The sequence below is a fragment of the Ovis aries genome, chromosome X, assembly GCF_016772045.2.
Source record: "Ovis aries strain OAR_USU_Benz2616 breed Rambouillet chromosome X, ARS-UI_Ramb_v3.0, whole genome shotgun sequence".
Taxonomy (NCBI): Eukaryota; Metazoa; Chordata; class Mammalia; order Artiodactyla; family Bovidae; genus Ovis; species Ovis aries.
The window spans coordinates 80,689,536-80,708,528 of NC_056080.1; the positions used below are offsets into that span (position 1 = coordinate 80,689,536).

The following is an 18,993-nucleotide window of genomic DNA, read 5'->3' on the forward strand; positions in this document are numbered from 1 at the left end:
TATTTGTCTATAAGCCAAGGACTGCCAGTGATGCCAGAAACGGGAAAACTAGAATCTGCCTTCTGGCCTCCAGAACCAGGAGAGAAGAAAGGCCTGCTGCTTAGGTCCCCGGAGTTCATGGCAGCCACCTGTGTTCCCAGGCTGCCGGCTGATAAGAATGGCTCCCAGCTTTGTGAAGGGATGGGTGTCGTAGTATTTTCCCTGCCTCAAGGCGTTGGTGAGTGACCAGTTGTTTTTTTTTTTTTTCCCCTTGGCAACCTGAGTCCTATTTGCTCATGGAAGTCTACGGAAAAGAGAACTCAGATATAGACGAGTAACATCTCCCCAGAAGGCACAGCTATCTTGATATGGTGTTTGGCCCAACCTCCACTGACTTCACCTTCTTATTTGAGAGGACCTCATGTATCAATGAAGCCAGAACTTCTTGCTATTCGTTTCTCTGCTGTTTGCTGCCATTTGCCTTTGGCCTTTTCTGCAAGTATGGCCTCAGGTGGTTGGGAGGGAGCTTAGGAGCCATTTTGCTTGTTTCTTGGCAGTTTCCCTGGAAAATGCTCCCCCTGGCGCTGCCATGTCTACCAGGGTGACATGCACAGTGGAGGAATAGAAATACGAGGAAACAGGATGCAGGGACTTTGGGCCCTGTTTCCACACAAGTCATCTGCAAATCATGAGCCAGGGTTGCCCTTGTGGCTCTGCTGGTGGGGCAGAGTGGCTGGGCCATGCAGCTTGGCTGTCCCCAGGACAGATGTTCGCACAGCTGGCCCCAGCACAGATGTTCAAAGACACTTGATGTGTGAAGGCATGAATGGTGCAGTGACCCTCGGAGCCAGGGAATGAGGGCAATAACGGGCTTTCTTTCCATGGCTTTGGTTTAAAGAGGAAATCTGTGATGGTAACCTTTGTACACTGCTGGGGGGAATGGAAAAGGGTGCCATGGAAAATGGTTTGGCTGTTCCTCCAAAAAGTAAATAGAAGATTACCATAGGTGGAGAACAGTGTGGATATTCCTTAAAAAACTGGAAATAGAACTGCCATATGACCCGGCAATCCCACTGCTGGGCATACACACTGAGGAAACTGCAATTGAAAGAGACATGTGTACCCCAATGTTCATTGCAGCACTGTTTACAATAACCAGAACATGGAAGCAACCAAATGTCCATCGGCAGATGAATGGGTAAGAAAGCTGTGGTACGTATACACAATGGAGTATTACTCAGCTATTAAAAAGGATGCATTTGAATCAGTTTTAATGAGGTGGATGAAACTGAAGCCTATTATTCAGAGTGAAGTAAGTCAGAAAGAAAAACACCAATACAGCATATTAATGCATATATACGGAAGTTAGAAAGATGGTAACAATGACCCTATATGTGAGACAGCAAAAGAGACACAGATGTAAAGAAGAGACTTTTGGACTCTGTGGGAGAAGGCGAGGGTGGGATGATTTGAGAGAGTAGCATTGAAACACGTGTATTACCATATGTGAAACAGATCATCAGTCCAGGTTCGATGCATGAGGCAGGGCGCTCAGGGCTGGTGCACTGGGATGACCCTGAGAGATGGGATGGAGAGGGAGGTGGGAGGGGGGTTTAGGATGTGGGATACATGTACACCCATGGCTGATTCATGTCAATGTATGGCAAAAACCACTACAGCATTGTAATTAGCCTCCAATTAAAATACATTAATTAATTTAAAAAAAAGATTATCATAGGATCCAGCAATTCCACTTTTGGGTATCTACTGAAAAGCAGTGAACACAGAGGCTCAAACACATATGCGTACGTCCATGTTCACAGGTGTGCAGTTCACAGAAGTCAAAAGGTAGAAGGAACCCGCATCCATCGATGCATGCCTGGTTGAAGAGAACATGGTCCAGCCCCACAATGGAGTGTGATTCAGCCTTCAAAAGACAGCCACTACAACATGGCTGGACCTACAAGGCATGACGATCAGTGAGAGAAGCCAGACACAAGGATAGACCCCATATGACTCCACTGGTATGAGGTGTCTAGAGTTTTCAGACCCTAGAGAGAGTAGGATTGGGGGGCATGGGCTGGGGGAGGAGATGGTGTTTAATGGGGCAGAGTTTCCATTGGGGAAGATGGGCAGTTCTGGGGATGGCTGCACACCCACGTGAACATACTTAATGCCGCCAACCTGAACACTTAAAAATAGTCAAGATGCTAAATGTGATGTTATTTGTACTTTGCAGCAGTGAAAATAAAAAGACACCATCTGCATGTGTGCCAGGGTTCTGGCATTTGGGTGGTATTCCCCACCCCACCCACCTCTGAGGATGCTAGTCTAGACATTCAGGTGAGGCCCTTCCAGGTCAAGACCAGTCAAGCCTGACCACACAGAACAGGTGAGCTGAGCACTCCCCTCCTTCCATTAGGATCAGCAAGGTGGCTGCACCCCCAGGAACCCCGCTGTCCCTGGGGCTCACCTCAGCTTGATGAAGGGGAGCACACCACCTCTCTAGCTTCAGAGGAGAATTCACCAAATAAATCACACACATTACCCAGAGTGAGATTGTAGCAGCCTTGCATTTTTTTTTAATATACAGAAATTTTGGTCTAGTCTTAAAATTAGGAAATTCAACTACAGACTTTAAATTATGATGCATCTGTGGTCTTCTTCATTAAGTTATATTTGTTCATCTTTTTTAACAGGCAGATAAAAATGTAAAACAGATTTAATAACTGAACACAGTTGACCAAGCCATTCCGTATAAGATAATGCTTTAGAGAGAGGGGCTTCCCGGTGAGACAGGGCCCCCTAGTCTGAAGACACACAGAAACGAGAGCAGCGGTCTGCACCCCACACCCCGTGGAAAGGCACCCGGGGACTAAACAGTCGCCGAGCACAGGAGGCGACTGGATAGCAGCAGTGAGGCTTGCGCTATATGTCAACCATGTGTCCTACCAGTGTGTCTACAACAGAGGATGAAAAGAAGCCCGTGAGCGTAGTGTTCCGCGTGCATCTTCTTCCATTTCAACATTTCCAATTTGAATTCTTATTTAAGAACACACAGACCTGCGACAAATTGAGTTGCCCTGTTTGTTGTTGTTTAAACAAGGACATTGGAGAACAATTTACAAATGGGTAACATTCTCAATGTGCCCTTTGGAAAAAAGGGATGGCTTTAAGTTATCTGTAGCTGGCATTGTTAGTGGGATTTGCCTTTCTAACCGAAATACCCTGGCCCGAGATATGACTACTCCTGCTCAGGGGTGACATGGTGTTATGTTAACAGTGGGGACTTGAGCGCGCTTGGGACGCCACCCATCCAGACGTGCACAGACACAGGTCGAGGTCAGACCAGCCCTGGCCAGGGGCTGTGGGATGGGCCCAGGATGGGCGAACCAGCCTTGCCAGTGGTCTAGTTAATGCCTCTCCGCCCCTCAGCTCCCAACTGTCCCCCAGTGGCTCAGCTCCCAGGCCCAAGCCACAGGCTGTGGTTGGACCCCAACCTCCTCTGTGCAAAATGGGAGACAAGAATTCTGAAGGTAAAAGAACCGCTGCTTTTTTCTGCATTTCCCTCCTGGGATATCATAAATTTGAGGAAAACTGAGGGCATGCTGGGGGACCACACTGCCAGGAGAGGCCCCCAAGGGAACTGTCTGGGGAACCCAGATCCAGCCCTCCACGTGGGCTCAGCCAACCACGTGGCAGAGCTGACTTCCTCAGCTTCCCACTTTCGCAATTACAGCCACAGACACGAGGTACCATTGCCCCCAGGGGCTTGGCATCCCCGAGGTCACCGTAGGTGGCTGCAGACCCAAATCCATGCCCTCATGCATCATAGTTATCTTTGAGTGAGAAGACCAGGGTCAGGAGAGTGCTTTGGCGAGGGGTGACTGAGAACTGATCCAAGTCTCTTTAGGGGCAGCTCAGAGACTTCTTGGCATTCTCTAAACCAGAGTGGGAGTCCAGCTGGAGGTGCTGATGGGGGCTGAGGTCTGCGTTGTGGCCAAGTCAGCTCCTCCTGGGTTTGGTCCCTCTCTGCTTTCTTTCTGACTCTGCATTCTGCCCTACCTGCACCTGCAGACCAGCTCTCCTGGATTGTCCCCAGGAGGTCAGGAACGTCTAGGGCCAGGCTTCGTGCTCTTGAAGTGGAGATGCAGACAAAGAAAACCCACCCACTGGCCAGAATTCAGGACTTAGAGAATCGGAGTTGGAGCCAAAGGAAACCGAAAGCAAAATTCCCCCTTCTACCTACTGGAGGGGATCATTCTCAATAATACTTTGGTATTTTCCTTTGAAAGAACAATTTTGACTTTTTTTTTTTCCTCTATAGGCAGGGGTCTCAAAGCGTAAATGTTTCCAGTGTTCTGAATTGCACCTGCCTTCCTTGACCTTCCTGCTCCCAGGAACTGTGCTGGGAGGATAGGGGATGGAGGGGACTTTCGGGGGAGGAGCAGTGAAGTGGGCCCCAAGCAACCAAAAGGAGATTCTTGCAGTCTAGTTCCCTGAAAAAAAAAAAAAAAAACCGACCCTGGCACAATAAATAATGAAATTTCAAAATGAAAATACTGGATAAGAGGAATGGAAATATCATGCCGATAAGTATTTCCTTATTCTTGAGATATGCATCTGGTCCTCTGTGTGCACACATATGTATATATGTGCACACGGGGCTATGCACACACGCACACACAGACCAACTGCACCCATCCTGGCGAGGGGGTGCTGGGCTGGTGGGCCACCTGGGTGAGAGCATCCTTCCTGCAGAGTGACACTCCCCTGCTGAAACTGTTGACCCAATTGCTCTGCAGTGAGTGCTCCCCCCAAAAAACAAGGAGACTTCTGTCCCACTGCATGGCCTAAACAGTGAACATCTGGTGGGATGACAGTGTTCATTTAAAAAAGCTTCCATAGAAAAAGAGGGGGGACACACAACTCTTCTCATTCTCTGATCTCTCCTTCGTCCTCCTCCCCCTCCTAGAATGGATTGGCTTCAGGCAAGGGTGGTCGGGCATCTTCAACAGTCCTCACTGCCCGTGACCCCACCCATCCAAGTGCGTGTGTGTGCATGGTGCGCGTGCCCAGAGCAGTCCTGCTTAGAGGGACGTCTCCACACTGTGGAGCGGGCTCCCAGGTCTGGAAGAAAACAGTGACGAGGTAGCTGACTTGGTGCCGTGCGTGGTCAGGTAGACGCCGCTGTCTATGGCATTGTTATTCTGGTTGGGGGAGGGTGGAGGGGGGGCTCGCAGGCGTTCCTCATTTTCATCCACGTCCGTGTCGTCAATCAGCGGGATGTTGTGGGTGTAGTCATTGATCAGAAACTCGGGCGTCGCCATGAAGTTATGGATGGAGGTCTTGGATTCTGGTTTCTCCAGGCCTTCGTAGAGGGAGCTACGGAACGCTTTCACCACCCGAATCTGGAGGGGGATAGGGGAGGGAAGGGAAGGGAATAGAGGGGGAGGAAGGAAGAAGGAAGGAGACCATGAGCGGCGGCTGGCGCTGCCAGTTGTGCCCACATCCATGGCAGGGGTCACTGCATGACAAACATTGGTCTTTTGGAAGAGAACGGTCGGAGCCCTCTGCCTGGGTGTGGTTACCTCCCATCATCTGACATGCATGCAGGACAAATGGTAGATATTCTGGAACTCACGAGCAGCAGTTGCAGTGGACTGCTGACTACACTGGGGTGGGGGAAGGCGGGGGGATTCCAACATGGGAGCCGAGAAAGTTGACTGGGAAAAGGGAATGTGATGGGCCCTGGGCTCTCTACTTTCTCTTTCCAAAGAATCTGGAACTTTCTGGCATGAGAAAAGTCCCCAGCCTCTGGGTACACGGCAGGCTTTTCTTGAGTGGGTCCCCCTCTGGCTTCTCTAGGTCCTCTCCTCTGTCCCCCAGCTCCCATGCCTCAGCAACTGCCCCTCTTTATGGAAACTTCCATGACACTGCCCCTTTCTGGCCCTCCTACTTCACCAGTTTCTCTGTCTCCCTCTCCTCCACTCTTCCTTACTCTGTCCCAGGGTGCCTAGAGCACTGGCCTGTCCCTGTCCCTCCTCTTCCTTGTCCATGCTGCCAGGCCAACCTCTTGGCCCTGGCTGCAGCCCAGGGCTCATCTGGCTGAAACCGGGAACTGTGGCTCAGGCCCCTGCCAGTCCCCCATCTGGAGGCACCCAAGATGGAAAATGGCTCCACTTTTGATTTCTACCCACCAAGCCTGTCCTGCTCGGATGCCCAGCATTTGACCAGGTCATCACTTCCTTTCACAGACCCTTTGCAGGGTGCGCCTAACCCGCCCCTCTAGCCTTTCTCACCCTCCTCCTTTTCAGTCTTCAAGACAGACAACTTCTTTCAGTCTCTGGAATCTGACATATTTGCCCTATTCTCAGGTTCTCTGGCCACCCCACTGGCATCTGCAGGCCTCAGATCAGCACAAGGGTCCCAGGAAAGAGCTTCCCACAATGCCTTGCTCCCCTGCTACTACAGCTCTAGCTGCACTCAGGCAGCCCTGAGCCCCACACCTCCTGCAGGCCTAGCCCCTCGGCTTCTTCTGATGGCCCTGCCTTCATCTCCATGCATGCTCAAGTCTCATTGGGTCTACAAGCTGCAGAGCTGCTGCCTCTCTCTGCTCCATCCTTGGGCCCCCAGCCTGGCCGCTCTCATACTTCTAGAAGGCAGAATGGATGGGAAACCCTAAGCTGGCCCCCATGCTAACCAGCTGGCCCTGTGCTGAGATTCAGAGGCCAGACTCCCTATGTGAGTGAATGGACACATGTCAGTTCTAAAGCTACTTCCAAGTCCAAGGTGCTAGGGTTGGATTTTCTTGGTTTAGAGAAGGTATTGGCAACTGTGGCCCAAGAGCTAACTCTGGCCCTCAACATGGTTTTGTGAATGAAGTCTTAGTGGGGCCGCAGCCACATCGATCCCTGTGAGCATTTTGTCTGGCTGTGTTGGAGGGTGGAGCCGTATAGCTTCCACAGTGACTTGGACCAGAAGCTAAAAGTACTTGCTCCCTGGCCCTTCATAGGACAACTTCACTGCCCTCTGGTTTTGACCATGAATCCTACTGTTAACAATGAGTCCTTTGCTACCCTCTAGTGTCAACCAGGCTCAGTGCTCCGTGATCAGTTTAAACCAGGAGAACCTTGCAGTCAAGTGCCAAAAAATGAACCACAGTGCGCCATCAAATTGGAATTTTCTAATTGCATATCTTAAATCCTGTGAGGATTTGCTTGGAATTTGGTGAAGACCCATCTTCTGGCTGCTAGATGGCCATCATTTGCTGTCGGCCCCTTCATTCCCCAGACTGGTTTCTGAGATGGGGCTGACACCAAAATGAGTGTCATTTTGACTTTTTTTTAATGAAAGGGAACAGTTCACTTTTTGTAGCCACGGCAGATGTGGCCTCATCATTTGGGGCTTTTCTGGTGCCAGGACTGTGGGAGAACCACGGGCAGCTTCTTGGCTGCATGGTCATGCTGGAGGACTTGGTTTGGCTCTCAGCCACACCCCCTAAGCCACAGAAGCGGGAGCCAGTGGCATCCTGCCACCCTCAACTCTGGTGGCCCTCGTGGTAAGTTTACCAGCAGTCATCCGGTGCCCTGGCCACCTCCTTTGCCCTCCCTTGGGCCTGGGTCATGTGATCAAGCCAGGCCTCTGCTCACTCACCCTCAGCTCTCCCAGTCCACCCTCGCCAGGGCCGTCCTCCGGGCTGTACTCAAAGACTCACTTGAATGTCTGTCACTAGCCTTCTTTGCTGCCTGGTGCCAAAGCCTGGCACAGAGCAGCTGCTCAGTCACCAACACAAGGTGCCAGGGCTGCCTGCTCAAACATGCACCTCTGGCTCAAGTCAACCTGAGTGTGTTTACAGCTGACCATGAGTCAGCTTCCCTCCAGCTTCCGTTTCCCTGTATCCTAATCTTGGGCTCTTAACAAATGGCTTGGGATGGGTCTTCCAATGGGGTATTTTCAGGCCACCTCCCACCAAAGGGCACAGCCAACCTCTGGGACATGGGTTTGGTTGGAACTGGGAAGACAGAACCACCCTGGAGGCCTGGGCTCACACCCAGGGCCCTGAGGATGTCCCCATGGTGACGTTGGTGCCTCCCTGTGAAAGCCTGGTCACAGCCAAGTGGATCCAGCACCCTGCCCTAGCTCCTCTCCTGGCCCGGGGCTGTCCCAGAGGCTGGGGCAAGGCCCTCAGGTCACCTCTCCATCTCGAGAACCCCAAAGGGATGTCACTGCACTCAAGGCTGCCAGTGTTGCCCACAGCTTATAGCCCAAGTCGATGCCATCAACACCCCCTGCACCACGACCACCTGCAGCCAGGACCCACCCTTCCTGGCATCTGCTGCCCCTGCACCTCCTGTGGATGGCTAATAGGCCTCTCACACTGAAGGAGGTCCTGGAGGGACCCCCAGCCTTGCCTCTGCCAACCCTGCCCCTTGCCTTGTCTTCCCATCCAGGGGGCAGGGCTCTGGCTGAACCTTGGAGGCACCCAGTACTGCAACCCCAGGGCCGAATATCAGCATATCTTGCGGCCCCTAGTTCTCAAACCTCTCTCCAGTGGAGCCCTTCCCACCTCCATGGCTGCAGTTGTGTTTCCCGGGGACCACAACCCCCAAGCACAGAGACACTGGGGCCTGGGCCCCTGGATCTTCCCTGGGTCCCGGGGGGTCTTCCCTGTCTCCATCCCTTTTGTCTGACACTGAGTCGGGTCCTGCCCTTGTGTCTAGCAGGTGAGGACTCCAAACATCCCAGAGGCTGCTGAGGCAGCTCTGGGTCCTACCGTGGTGGCACTCACACCAGTCTGTGCAGTGTGGGACACCCCACCCCAAGTCCAGGTGACTGTAAGATAATTTAAAGGTGAAAGAAAGACATGAAAAGCACCAGCCAGCGAAGAGGACGCCTAGGTTAGGGCAGGTCTGGCTGGGGCTGGATGCTGTCCTATAGTTTCTCGCCCCATCTTTCCTGAGACCCGTCGCAACCCCCACTTCCTGGCATATGAGAACTGCTGTTTTTTCTCCTTCACTGCTTTGGCGTGCCGCCTGGCCATTTCCCTGTACCTCATCTAGGTTACTCTTTGCCCCTCTCTTGGTCCTGCAGTCCTTCCAGCTGTGGCTATGGAGGACCCCAGCTTCATTTGGCTCTGTTCTCTTCCGCCCCTTGCTCTCCATGCCAACCCGTTTCCAGGCTGGACACCGGGTCATCTGGGCCTTTTCTCCACCCACGTCCATGCATCTCCTGGGTGCTTCTAACCATCTGTCTGGTAAGGAGGCCTCATCTCTATGTCCATACTCAGGGCTCTGCCTGCTTCCTCAACTTTACCTCCCATTCCCAGGTCTCCTCCCTTGTCTGGCTGTTGCCTCTCTTGACCTCTGCTCTCTCTTGGCATGGAAGCCCCAGCCATGTTTTCAAACAAACACAAGTCAGACTGAGTCACACCCTCCAGTGCTCCAAACCCTTCAATAGCCCTGTCTCCCTCAAAGGAAAAGTACTGCCAAGGCCTGCCTTGGACCATTATCTTCCTCTTCCTCCTTTACTTTCTGCAGCCCCCTGGCTCTTCCTCAAGTGGGACACTCCTGCCTCAGGGCCTTTGCACTGGCTGTTCCCTGTGTCAGGAAGGCTCTTCCCCAGGGAGCCTCATGGCTCCCTTTCACTTCTTTCCATGTGTAGCTGCAATCCACCCATCTCCCTCAGCAGCCCGGCACCTCTTCTGCCTCCTTTTCTCCCCAGCACGGTTCACCTTCAAACACCTCACACATCCTATTTATTCTCTGTTTCCTGTCACTGGAACATAAGACCCCTGAGAGCAGGGGGCCCACATGGACTGGCACATGTCTCCCATCATAGCTCCCCCAACCAGCACTCTCCACCCGCGTTGCTCAGAACAGTTAGCCTGAGTGTCCCACAAGGCCATCACACCTGCCCCCTTCCCCCGCCTAGACTTTTCTTCCACCAGATCATCCCATCAGCCTTGTCTCCTCATTTGGAACTCAGCTGACAATCCACCCTCTAAGAGGCTGTCTCAGAAAACCTTTATCCCAAACAGCGCCCCTAATGTTTCTCTTGTTCTCCTTCCTTTTGTTCTGAGGCTGGTGAGCATCTGCACTGAGCGCAAGCTTCCTTCTTTATTGTCTGCCGCCCAGAGCCTGCCTTCTTCTCACCCTGCACTCCTGACCTGCAGGACCACTGGGGCCACATGGAGGAGGGGTGCTTGTGTCAGACTCTGCCATGGGGCTATGCTACTGATGAATAGTTGGGGCCTGAGGAGGCAGGGTTGTGAAGGTCACAGCTGAAATTGGATGGGCGGTCCTTTGGTTTTGAATTTTAATCACTGGAGTTTGCAATGGAGGTGCTGGTGGAGGCGGGGAAGGGCCATGAAAGCAGACAGGATGGTGAAGGACTGAGGGAACACCTACCCTATTAAAGGAAAAGAAAAGGAGAGAAGAGAAAACTAAAAGCAATAACAACAGTCACAATAGAAACTGGGCCTGACGCCTTCTGTCCTGTGGGATGAACAGGCCCTAGGGGGGTTGACATCCTCTCTACCCTCGGCTCCTGTCTCAGCATGAGGCTCACAGAACTCAGAATTCTTCCGGCCAACTCCTGCCCTGTCTTGCTCTACTCCCTGAAAGCCTGTACATGATTGATGGATATGCCTGGCTCTGGACCAACTACTAATCCAGAACTTTCTGTAGGAAGAAGGAAGCTGGCAGCTTCCCTGGCATTGGGGCTTTGGATTTAGAGCAAATTCTGAACACAGCAGCTGGGGAGAGCCATGAGGCCTCCATGAATTTCAGGTTCTCAATTCCCACCCCCCCCCCCAATAGACATGAAGGTGATTCATGACTTGAAAGCAACACAAAGACATGTAAGGTGATGGAACCACAGTTGAGGGGACAGCAAGGGGAAGGTTCCCTTTCCTCAACCATGGAATTAGGAGGTGTGAAAATGCAAACTCCAGAGTTGGCCCTTTCACTGAGGTACTGAATCCCAAACAAAAGACATGGATTTGTGGGTGTTGGCCAACCGAAAATGCTGGTGGCTGCTGAAGTTGTGAAGATTACCCCCCATTCTGTGGGCATGTGTGCGTGCCCAGGACTGAGATAGTCCAGCCTCAGTGGCTGGCATCAGCACAACATTGCACTCAATTGATCAAGGCTTGGAGAGTCCTGGGCTTTTTGGGAGCTTGGCCTTGCCTCTCACCCCAGCCATCTTTAGCTTCAGGATCTCATCTAAGTCTCTTGAGCTGTCTCAGCCCTGGCTCCCAGCCCCTGGAGTTGGCCTGGAAGTGCCTACTGGGAAGGGCTCCAGAGCAGGGCTTCCAGGGTCAGCCTTAGGCTTTCAGCTGGTGTGTGCTTTTGGAATTGCCTGCAAGGTCCTTCCACGTGGTAGGGCCCCTACCTGCATGAAGGCTTGGGCAGGGTTGATACTGTTCCTAGTGTGGAGACAGTGTGCACACTGTCAAAGAGTCAACTGCAAATGCCAATACACTATTCCCAGAAACCCACACGTGCAGAGTTGGCTTGAAACCAATGGATTTCCTGAGAAGGAAGCAAACTCCAGCAAATGAGACAGCTTTCACTTGCAGACTCTTTCCTCCATCCTCCATGGGGCTGCCTTAACTACTGCTCTGTAAGCATGTAAGGAGCACTCTCCCTGCTCTCCAGAAGGGCATGTCCATGGAAGACCCAAGGCCCCACCTAGCTGGGCTTTGCCAAGTTGGATGGAATGTTTTCACGTTGCAAAAGCCAATTAAAATAAAACAACTGCCATGATATGTTTCTGGCACGGTTGATCAGAACAAAACCGCCCTGAGGGAGTTCTTTTGGCCACATCTGACCAAAATCACAAGCTGCCCCTGCGACAGTAAACGTTGGAGTATAGACGGCTGGGCTGATGTGGAATGGGCTTTGGATGTGTGGCTGCGGAGGGCCTGGGGTGTGTCTGTGTGTCCCCCCTCACACCTGGGGGCAACCACCTGGCACCCTGGGCTTGCTGCTTATTAGTAAACCTGAGTGACTAGACATTCCCTGTCTGGCTCTACCTTTGGCATCCTGACAGCCAGCATTATTGTGTGAGAGTGTAATCAGGGCAGGAATGGGGGTGACTGACACACTAGCAGAGGATAGGATTTCACACCCCTTTCATTTCCAAAAGACTGAAGGTGGTTAGTAAAGGATGAATTTCCCTAAGCCACTCATATGGGTGGCCTCAAGGCCAAGCATGGCTGAGGTCCTGTGAAATGAGGTGGCAGGCCAAGAATGAAATGGCTGTGGTGGGGCAGCCACTGAGCCAGGTGGGAGAAATGGCTGAGTGAGCAAGGAGGAGGCAGCTAAGGCCACTGTGGAGCTGGGAGGTCATTGCCTGTTGACCAGGGGTGTGGGGACCGAGTAGGACTCCTGAATCCAGGAGCAGCAAAGACTCGCAAGCACATATAGACATGGGAAGCCGAGCTTGGGGGGATGTCAGAGGTTGACTAGGAAGCGTGGGTGGCTGTGAATGTGGGCACATTGAGCCCCAAGGATCACTGCATCTCTAGCCTCCCCGCAAACATCCTTTGGAAGGATTCTCCTCCCCTTCAGATTCTGAGGACATTCTCTGGCCACTTCTTGCACTGATGTTACATGCTGGGACCTGCATTGGGTGATCTGTGTCATGTTTCATTCTGGCCTTCAGATTCCTCGTCCACACCCTGAACCGGGCCTTCCACCTAGAGAGCCCGAGGTTCTCCGTAGAAGTGACACTGGGCTGAGACTGGCTGTGGTGCTCAGGACGAGGCATGGCCTGGCCAAGTGGTGGGCAAGGAGGACAGGAGCCTTCCTGAAAGAGCCAGGTTTTCCCGAGGAAACCTTGTGCCCCGTGACCACTGGTAAGTTCTGAGGGAGAGAGTTAAGGCCTGGGGCTGTCCTCTACTCCACCAGGCCTTCCCCTGATTTGCATGATGCGGGTGCCAGGCTTGGTGATTTCTCAGGGTCTTTGAAGCTCAGACTGGGAACCAGTTTAGAGTTCCAAGCCAACCTGCCACGCGGTGATGGTGGGAGGAAGCAGTTTTGGTGGGCAGTATCTGGAATCTGGAATGTCCCCTGGTGTCACCTGGTCCTCCATCCAGCATCTTCCTCTGCAGAGGGGTCCTTTCCGAGGTGCTGTGCCTTTGAGGCCGCCCCTTGTGAATCAGAACATCAGAACCCTCCGCAGGTTGAAGGCACTCATCTCCCAGTGGCACAAGGTGTGGAAGGGACAGCCAAACTTCTTCTGGCCAGGAGCTACTTGGGTCCCTGGAGAGTGGCTCCTACTCTGCACTGCTGGGCTCCCGGCAGTGGGAAGCGGGGTGCGGCACATGGCCACAGAAAGAAGGAAGGCACTAGGAGCCAAGGAAGATACAGGAGAGACACTGCCCCAAGGGAGGAAGCTGGAGGCACCCAGACAGACAGGCAGATGGACAGACAGACAGACAGAAAGCACAGAGAGAGATGGCAAAGGAACACGTGGAGGAAGTGGGGCAGGGGGAGGGCAGCAGCTGCCCAGTGGGCCCTGGCCAAGCCTCCTGTAAGTCTCTCTGGGTGGAGTGGTGGCAACTCCCCTGTGTGATGAGGCTGGAGCTTTCCAGCTCACCCATGAGGGCCATCAGCCAGTATTTGTGGCTCAGGTGGGTGTCTCAGTGAGCATTCAAGGTAGCCGGACACATGTGTGGCCTGTGGGATGGAGAATGCATTTGTGTGTGTGTGCGTTCACATGCGTGACATTTCCAAAGGGGACAAGGTGACCCCAGTGGGGACCAGTGCAGTCCACATCCCTTCTGTAAAGGGCAGAGTGGCCTGAAACAATGGCTTATGCAAGAGGAGGGACACCCTCCACTGGGGACCTCTCACCAGTTCCTAAAAAAAAAAGAAGAAAACAAACAAACCAAAAACCATAAAGAAACTACAAGACAAAAGAAAAAAAGGAAAAGAGAAGAAATCAAGGTAAAAGAAAATCCCAGAGTCTGGTGGGAAAAGCATAGTTAACGACTCCTGTCTGTGGGGAGTGGTGTGTTCTCGGAGTGAGAGCTGCCAGGTCCCACTGGAAGGAAAGGAAAGAGGCTCACATCTGAAGGTTCACTGTTTTGTTTTTGAAAATGTCAAGTTTGTTACGAGAAGTAGGTGACCCTGGGTGGGTGGGGCACACATGGTTCCTTGCATTGTCATTCGGGGGACCATGGGGTAGTGGATTCAATGGTCTGATGGCTTTCCTTTTGTCTTTGTAAAGAAATGTGAGCAAATGTGGAAGTTTCTACCTCTTCAGGACTGCCCCCTGGGTTCCTTTCTAAATGTGATGACATGGCGGGAAGTTTTCAGTGGAACGTATAGCAAGGAATCAATATCTCCCAACTTCTCGAAGGAAGGAGGATAGAGAGTATGGACCAGATCAGGTTAAGACCTTCCAATCCTCAAGCCTGCTTGGAAAGAGCAAAGATGCATTGGGGACAAATGGCAATGTGGCCGACGGTGGATTTGGGGCATGAGGAGGGCTTCTGGGGACACCTCTAATGCCTGGTGGTTCAGGTCTACTGCCTTTGGAAACCACCTCAAGGAGAGTTCTGGAAGCTGTTTCTTTAGTCCCCAGTTGGTGGGCTGGGTTCTTCCACTGCGAAAGATGCTGCAAAGGCTTCTCCTTCAAGTCCTGGAGACGGCCCTGAGCCCGCACGCCAACCTCATGCTGCCCCGCAGAACACTGACCAAGTGCCCACCAAGTCCCCAGCACCACTAGAATATGGCCCAAGTTCGTGAAGAACCATCAGCAAAGGCAGACCAGTTCAAGAAAAGAAAACCAATGACAGAAGGAGTACTAAACGAAAATAAAATAAACTACAATAAACCAAACAGAGAAAAGAACGAAGGTCCAGCAGTGCCATGGATTCAATACATTTCATAAGAGGCTATGGCTTTGGAGTGACACACCATCTGGTGGGAAGGACTGAACAGGGCAATAAAGAAAGAACGGAAAAGCCACGGTGCGCGGAGGATGCAAGACTGGAAAAAAAAGAGAAGGAAGAGTTGGAGGCTTTTTCCTCCCCAGAGATGCCATTTACGAGAGAAAAGGGGACTCAAGACTCACTCCCAGCGGCACTGGTGGGATTGGCAGCAGAGAGAGTTACGTGAGTAGGGGTAGAAAGATTGGTTACGTCATGGAGCTGGCTGAGGACCGAGGACCGCCGGCGCACAGCACCCTGAAATGAACCGCTTCTCTTGAAGGTACTCACTACCTCCATCTGTGGGAGAGAAAATGAGATAAAGGTTGGCTTGCACTGTGGTCCTGGGGACTGCATGGGGGTGGGGCTAGGTGGGGACAGGGACCATGCTGGGCGCATATCGTGACAGCAAAGCCTCATAGGGGTCGTCGCGGTGCTTCCGGTGGGACCGTGGCCAAGGCCCTCGGCCTCTGCGTCATCCATCAAGAGACGGTTTGCTGAGCAAATGATTCCGGCTCAGAAGACTTGGGGCTCTCGGGGATTACTGATGGATCAGGTGCACCACAAACGATTTTAGGGAGAGCCATTTGCATTCACGATATGCTCATTGCAAGCCACTTGTCAATAAATACCTGTGTCTGGCAATACTTTGTTATCCTAGGTCAGTAGTGCTCAACTTTTTTGCTGCCCCAACACACCTGAGGGATGTGACATGCTCCCATTAAGAACGAGGTCGTGGATGGTGGGGACAGCTGCCCTTTCCCGCCCGTCCTTGCTTACATGGCTCTAACCTGGCATCACTCTGCTTCTGTGGCTCATCCAAGTGACTGAGGGGTACTCAGAGGGAAATCTCAATGGAAGAATGGATTTTACAAGAGGGGGAGGGGTTTTCTCAAAGCCACCACTTTGTCTTATCAGAATGCCTACCCACAGAGCCACAGGCAGGATGGGAGGAAAATGGAGAGATAGGTCTGGGGAGCAAAGATGGCTTTGGCTTTGGCCCTCACCCTTTAAGCTTCCAGGGAGCCTTTGGGAAAGAAGTGCCATGGGGGTGAACTTGCCAGAGACACAGTGTCTTCGGATTTCCCGACCCTGCCTTTGGCTGGTGGAGGGGGGGGGCTGGGGGTGGAGCAAAGCCAGGCATGGGTTTCCAGGTGACTGTGGGTGGGTGGGCACTATGAATGTCCTGCCATCAGAAATCTGTGTGTCTAGGTTCTGGGACAGCAGCCTGCTGTGACGCACTTGGGGTGCTTTTTAGGGGATGACCTCTTGGGCAGGCTATGTGTGTGTGTGTTTATGGAATTTTTTGGAGTTAGAAGGTGGATCCAATTTCTAGAAAGTGCCTATCTAGAACTATTTCTAGAGAGTTCACTGGATGATGTGAGCAGTATGCATTTTTGGAGCCCAGAGCACACTGGCTGCCTGCTCTGGGCCCAAGGCCATGGCCCCTGCTCCCAAGCCCCCAGGTGGCTACGTGGTAGCCACCAGGGTCTGTGGTGTGTCTGACATAGGGCCAGCCTCTAGGAAGAAAGCAACTTGAGTGCTTGGATTCCCTCCATCCCAATCACAATGAAGACGTCCATCATTTCAACCCTTGGATGCACTGTGAGACAGACTTATTGTTGTGTGCCCACTGCTGAGTGCCCATGGGGCTGGCACAGTGCTGAGTGCCACAACACACTGAAGAAAGATGACCCATGCCATGATGTTGCTGTCTCTTTATATTTCTTCCCTAGGTTGAGATGTTTCTAAGGCTACAAAGATAAGTCTGTCTCAAGAGGGGACTCTTACTGTGGAAAAGGCAACAAAGGAAGGAAAAAAATGCCTTTCCTGTCTCTGATTGGGCCTCTCCAGGTGGTGTCCTGATGGGATGATGGTATCAGTCAAAATACCACATCATTTTCCCCTCGCCCCCCCCCCCATCCCAGAAGCCCCCACACTGGGCCAGGAACAAGGCACAGTCACTGCTGAAGCTTCTCTTTGCTTTATAATGGAATGCAAAATAGACCACGTCATGAGTGCTTTGAAAAACTCTAAGTCCTTAGATTTGAGGACTTATTCTGGAATGAGGGCTTCTCTGGTAGCTCAGCTGGTAAAGAATCCACCAGCAATGTAAGAGACCCCAGTTCAATTCCTGGGTCAGGAAGATGCCCTGGAGAAGGGGTAGGCTACCCACTCCAGTATTCTTGGGCTTCCCTGGTGGCTCAGACAGTAAAGAATCCACCTGCGATATGGGAGACCTGGGTTTGATCCCTGGATCAGGAAGATCCGCTGGAGAAGGGAATGGCTACCCACTCCAGTATTCTTGCCTAGAGGATTCCATGGTCAGAGGAGCCTGGCGGGCTACAGTCCATAGGGTCACAAAGAGTCAGACATGACTGAGTGACTGAGCACAGCACTGCACATTCTCAAATGATGTCCTGCCTGGCTGGTGCACTGCCATGATGGGTGGGCGGCAGGTTAGGAAAGGCCTCCATTTAGCAACTTAAAAAGTTGTGGCCTCTGAAATCTTGGGAGCAATTCTGTATTTTGCAAAAGTCAGAAATCTAAGGCTGTCTGTCTAGAATCTAATGGTTCTCTTGGCTTGGGGTATATACAACCTGAGGGACTTTAATTTTCCTGGGCTTTATTTTCTCGGTTCAAGTAGGTATTTTGAATAAAAAAGAACTTTTAAAAAGTGAGCTACAGTAACGTTGGTTCATCATTCTTGAGAAGCATGGCAGATTCGATGTGACCAAGTCAAGGGGAGGGAGACTTGAGTGACCTTAGGTAGGTCCCTTCTCTCTGGGCCCCATTTCCCTGTGTGGAAAGCAGGGGTCAGAAGTGTCAGACTCTGAGGGGACACAGCTAGCTGGGGCACCAAGGACCTCCACCCAGACACCTCGGATGGGGGCAGGGCTGCTGTCTTCAGCTCATTGATGGGATTGAATAGGCTCTGCCACACAACCTGCCTGGCATGACACCCCAGAGCCGATCGAGGCCGGGACAGGGTGGGTAGAAGCTCACAGATGAGCAGCAGGAGGCCACAGGGGAGAGCTAGACAGCTGGCATCAGAGGCTCCTCCCATTCTAGTGGGCACTCGCTGTTCTGGCTGGGCTGAAGACATCCTTCTCTGGCCATGCTGGTGCTTGGGATGCCAGGAGGCATGAGCCAGAGGCTGGGAGAAGCCCCTTGGGACCCCAGGGAGCTCTTTCACATGGTGCTCTTTGGTGCCCCCTCACCCAGCCCTATAGGATCCCAGGCTCTGGGTGACCCGGGACCCTGCAGTTTTGGAAAGTCCCCCGGGGCATCCTGCCCGCCTCTGATGCCAAGTGGAGGCTCAGCTGAGTGTGTGTGCCCTGGTGGCAGCAGGGAGTGGACTCTGAGAAGGCTTCACAGGATGAGGAGCTAAGGAGGCCTGGGGCCCAGACAGCAGCCAGCATGGAGGCACAGCAGCGTGGGGGAGCAGTGGGAAGTCTGGAAAGGCAGCAGGGGTTCTCGGGGTGCAGGGTGCATGGGTCAGGAGAGAGCCTGAGAGCTTCTGGCCAGGGCTCGGGGAGGAGAGAGGGGTGCCTGGAGGCTAGGACCCCAAGGTCTGTGCGGGAGCAGCTGGTGAGCCAGGGACACCAGGAGGGCACTTTGGGATGAACCCATGGTGATGGGTGAGACGCTGCAGGCAGATGCCGGTGAGAGCCATGGGCTGAGGTCCCCACCCAGGCCAAGGGGCCCATGGCGGGAAGTTGCCTAAACAGGGGCTGGGCAGTGTTTGTCCCTCCTGTGGGTCTCCAGGGGAAGAAGCAGTTGGAGCTGGCTCAGGGCAGTGGGGCTGGGGGTCCAGTACAGAGTGTGGAGAAACGCATGGGAGAAGCAGGGAGTGGTGTCACAGACTGGCTAGGTTGACAAAGAGCTGCAGGGGTCCAGGGTGGACACAGGAAACAAACCAGGCAGAGACACAGGTGATTAGGCCCAGAGGAGGCTGGCGGTGGCTGGATTACAGATGCAATGGACATGTACCCAAGTGTTCAGGGACACAGGAAGAGGGCTGGGGGCAGCTCCAGGTTCTTGGCTTGTGCAGAAGTGATGGAGCCATTCAT

The 18,993-nt window shown here is 52.7% G+C and overlaps 1 protein-coding gene across 7 annotated transcripts in view; it reads right to left on the bottom strand.

Annotated features, from left to right (window-relative positions):
* Nucleotides 1–2,533: 2,533 nt before the first annotated feature.
* The window catches only part of ATP2B3 (ATPase plasma membrane Ca2+ transporting 3), a 43,075-nt gene continuing 26,615 nt past the window's right edge, over nucleotides 2,534–18,993 (bottom strand). For 2 of the 7 annotated variants that reach the window (XM_015104982.3, XM_027963063.2), the window contains 2 exons: nucleotides 15,134–15,220; nucleotides 2,534–5,390 (listed from right to left, as the gene is read on the bottom strand). In XM_015104982.3, the coding sequence (XP_014960468.2) occupies nucleotides 5,070–5,390; nucleotides 15,134–15,220 (408 nt within the window). In that variant the 3' untranslated portion in view covers nucleotides 2,534–5,069. Of the gene's footprint in view, nucleotides 5,391–15,066; nucleotides 15,221–18,993 lie in introns of all 7 variants that reach the window. The other 5 variants (XM_015104984.3, XM_027963065.2, XM_015104983.3 and 2 more) reach the window with 3 other exon arrangements.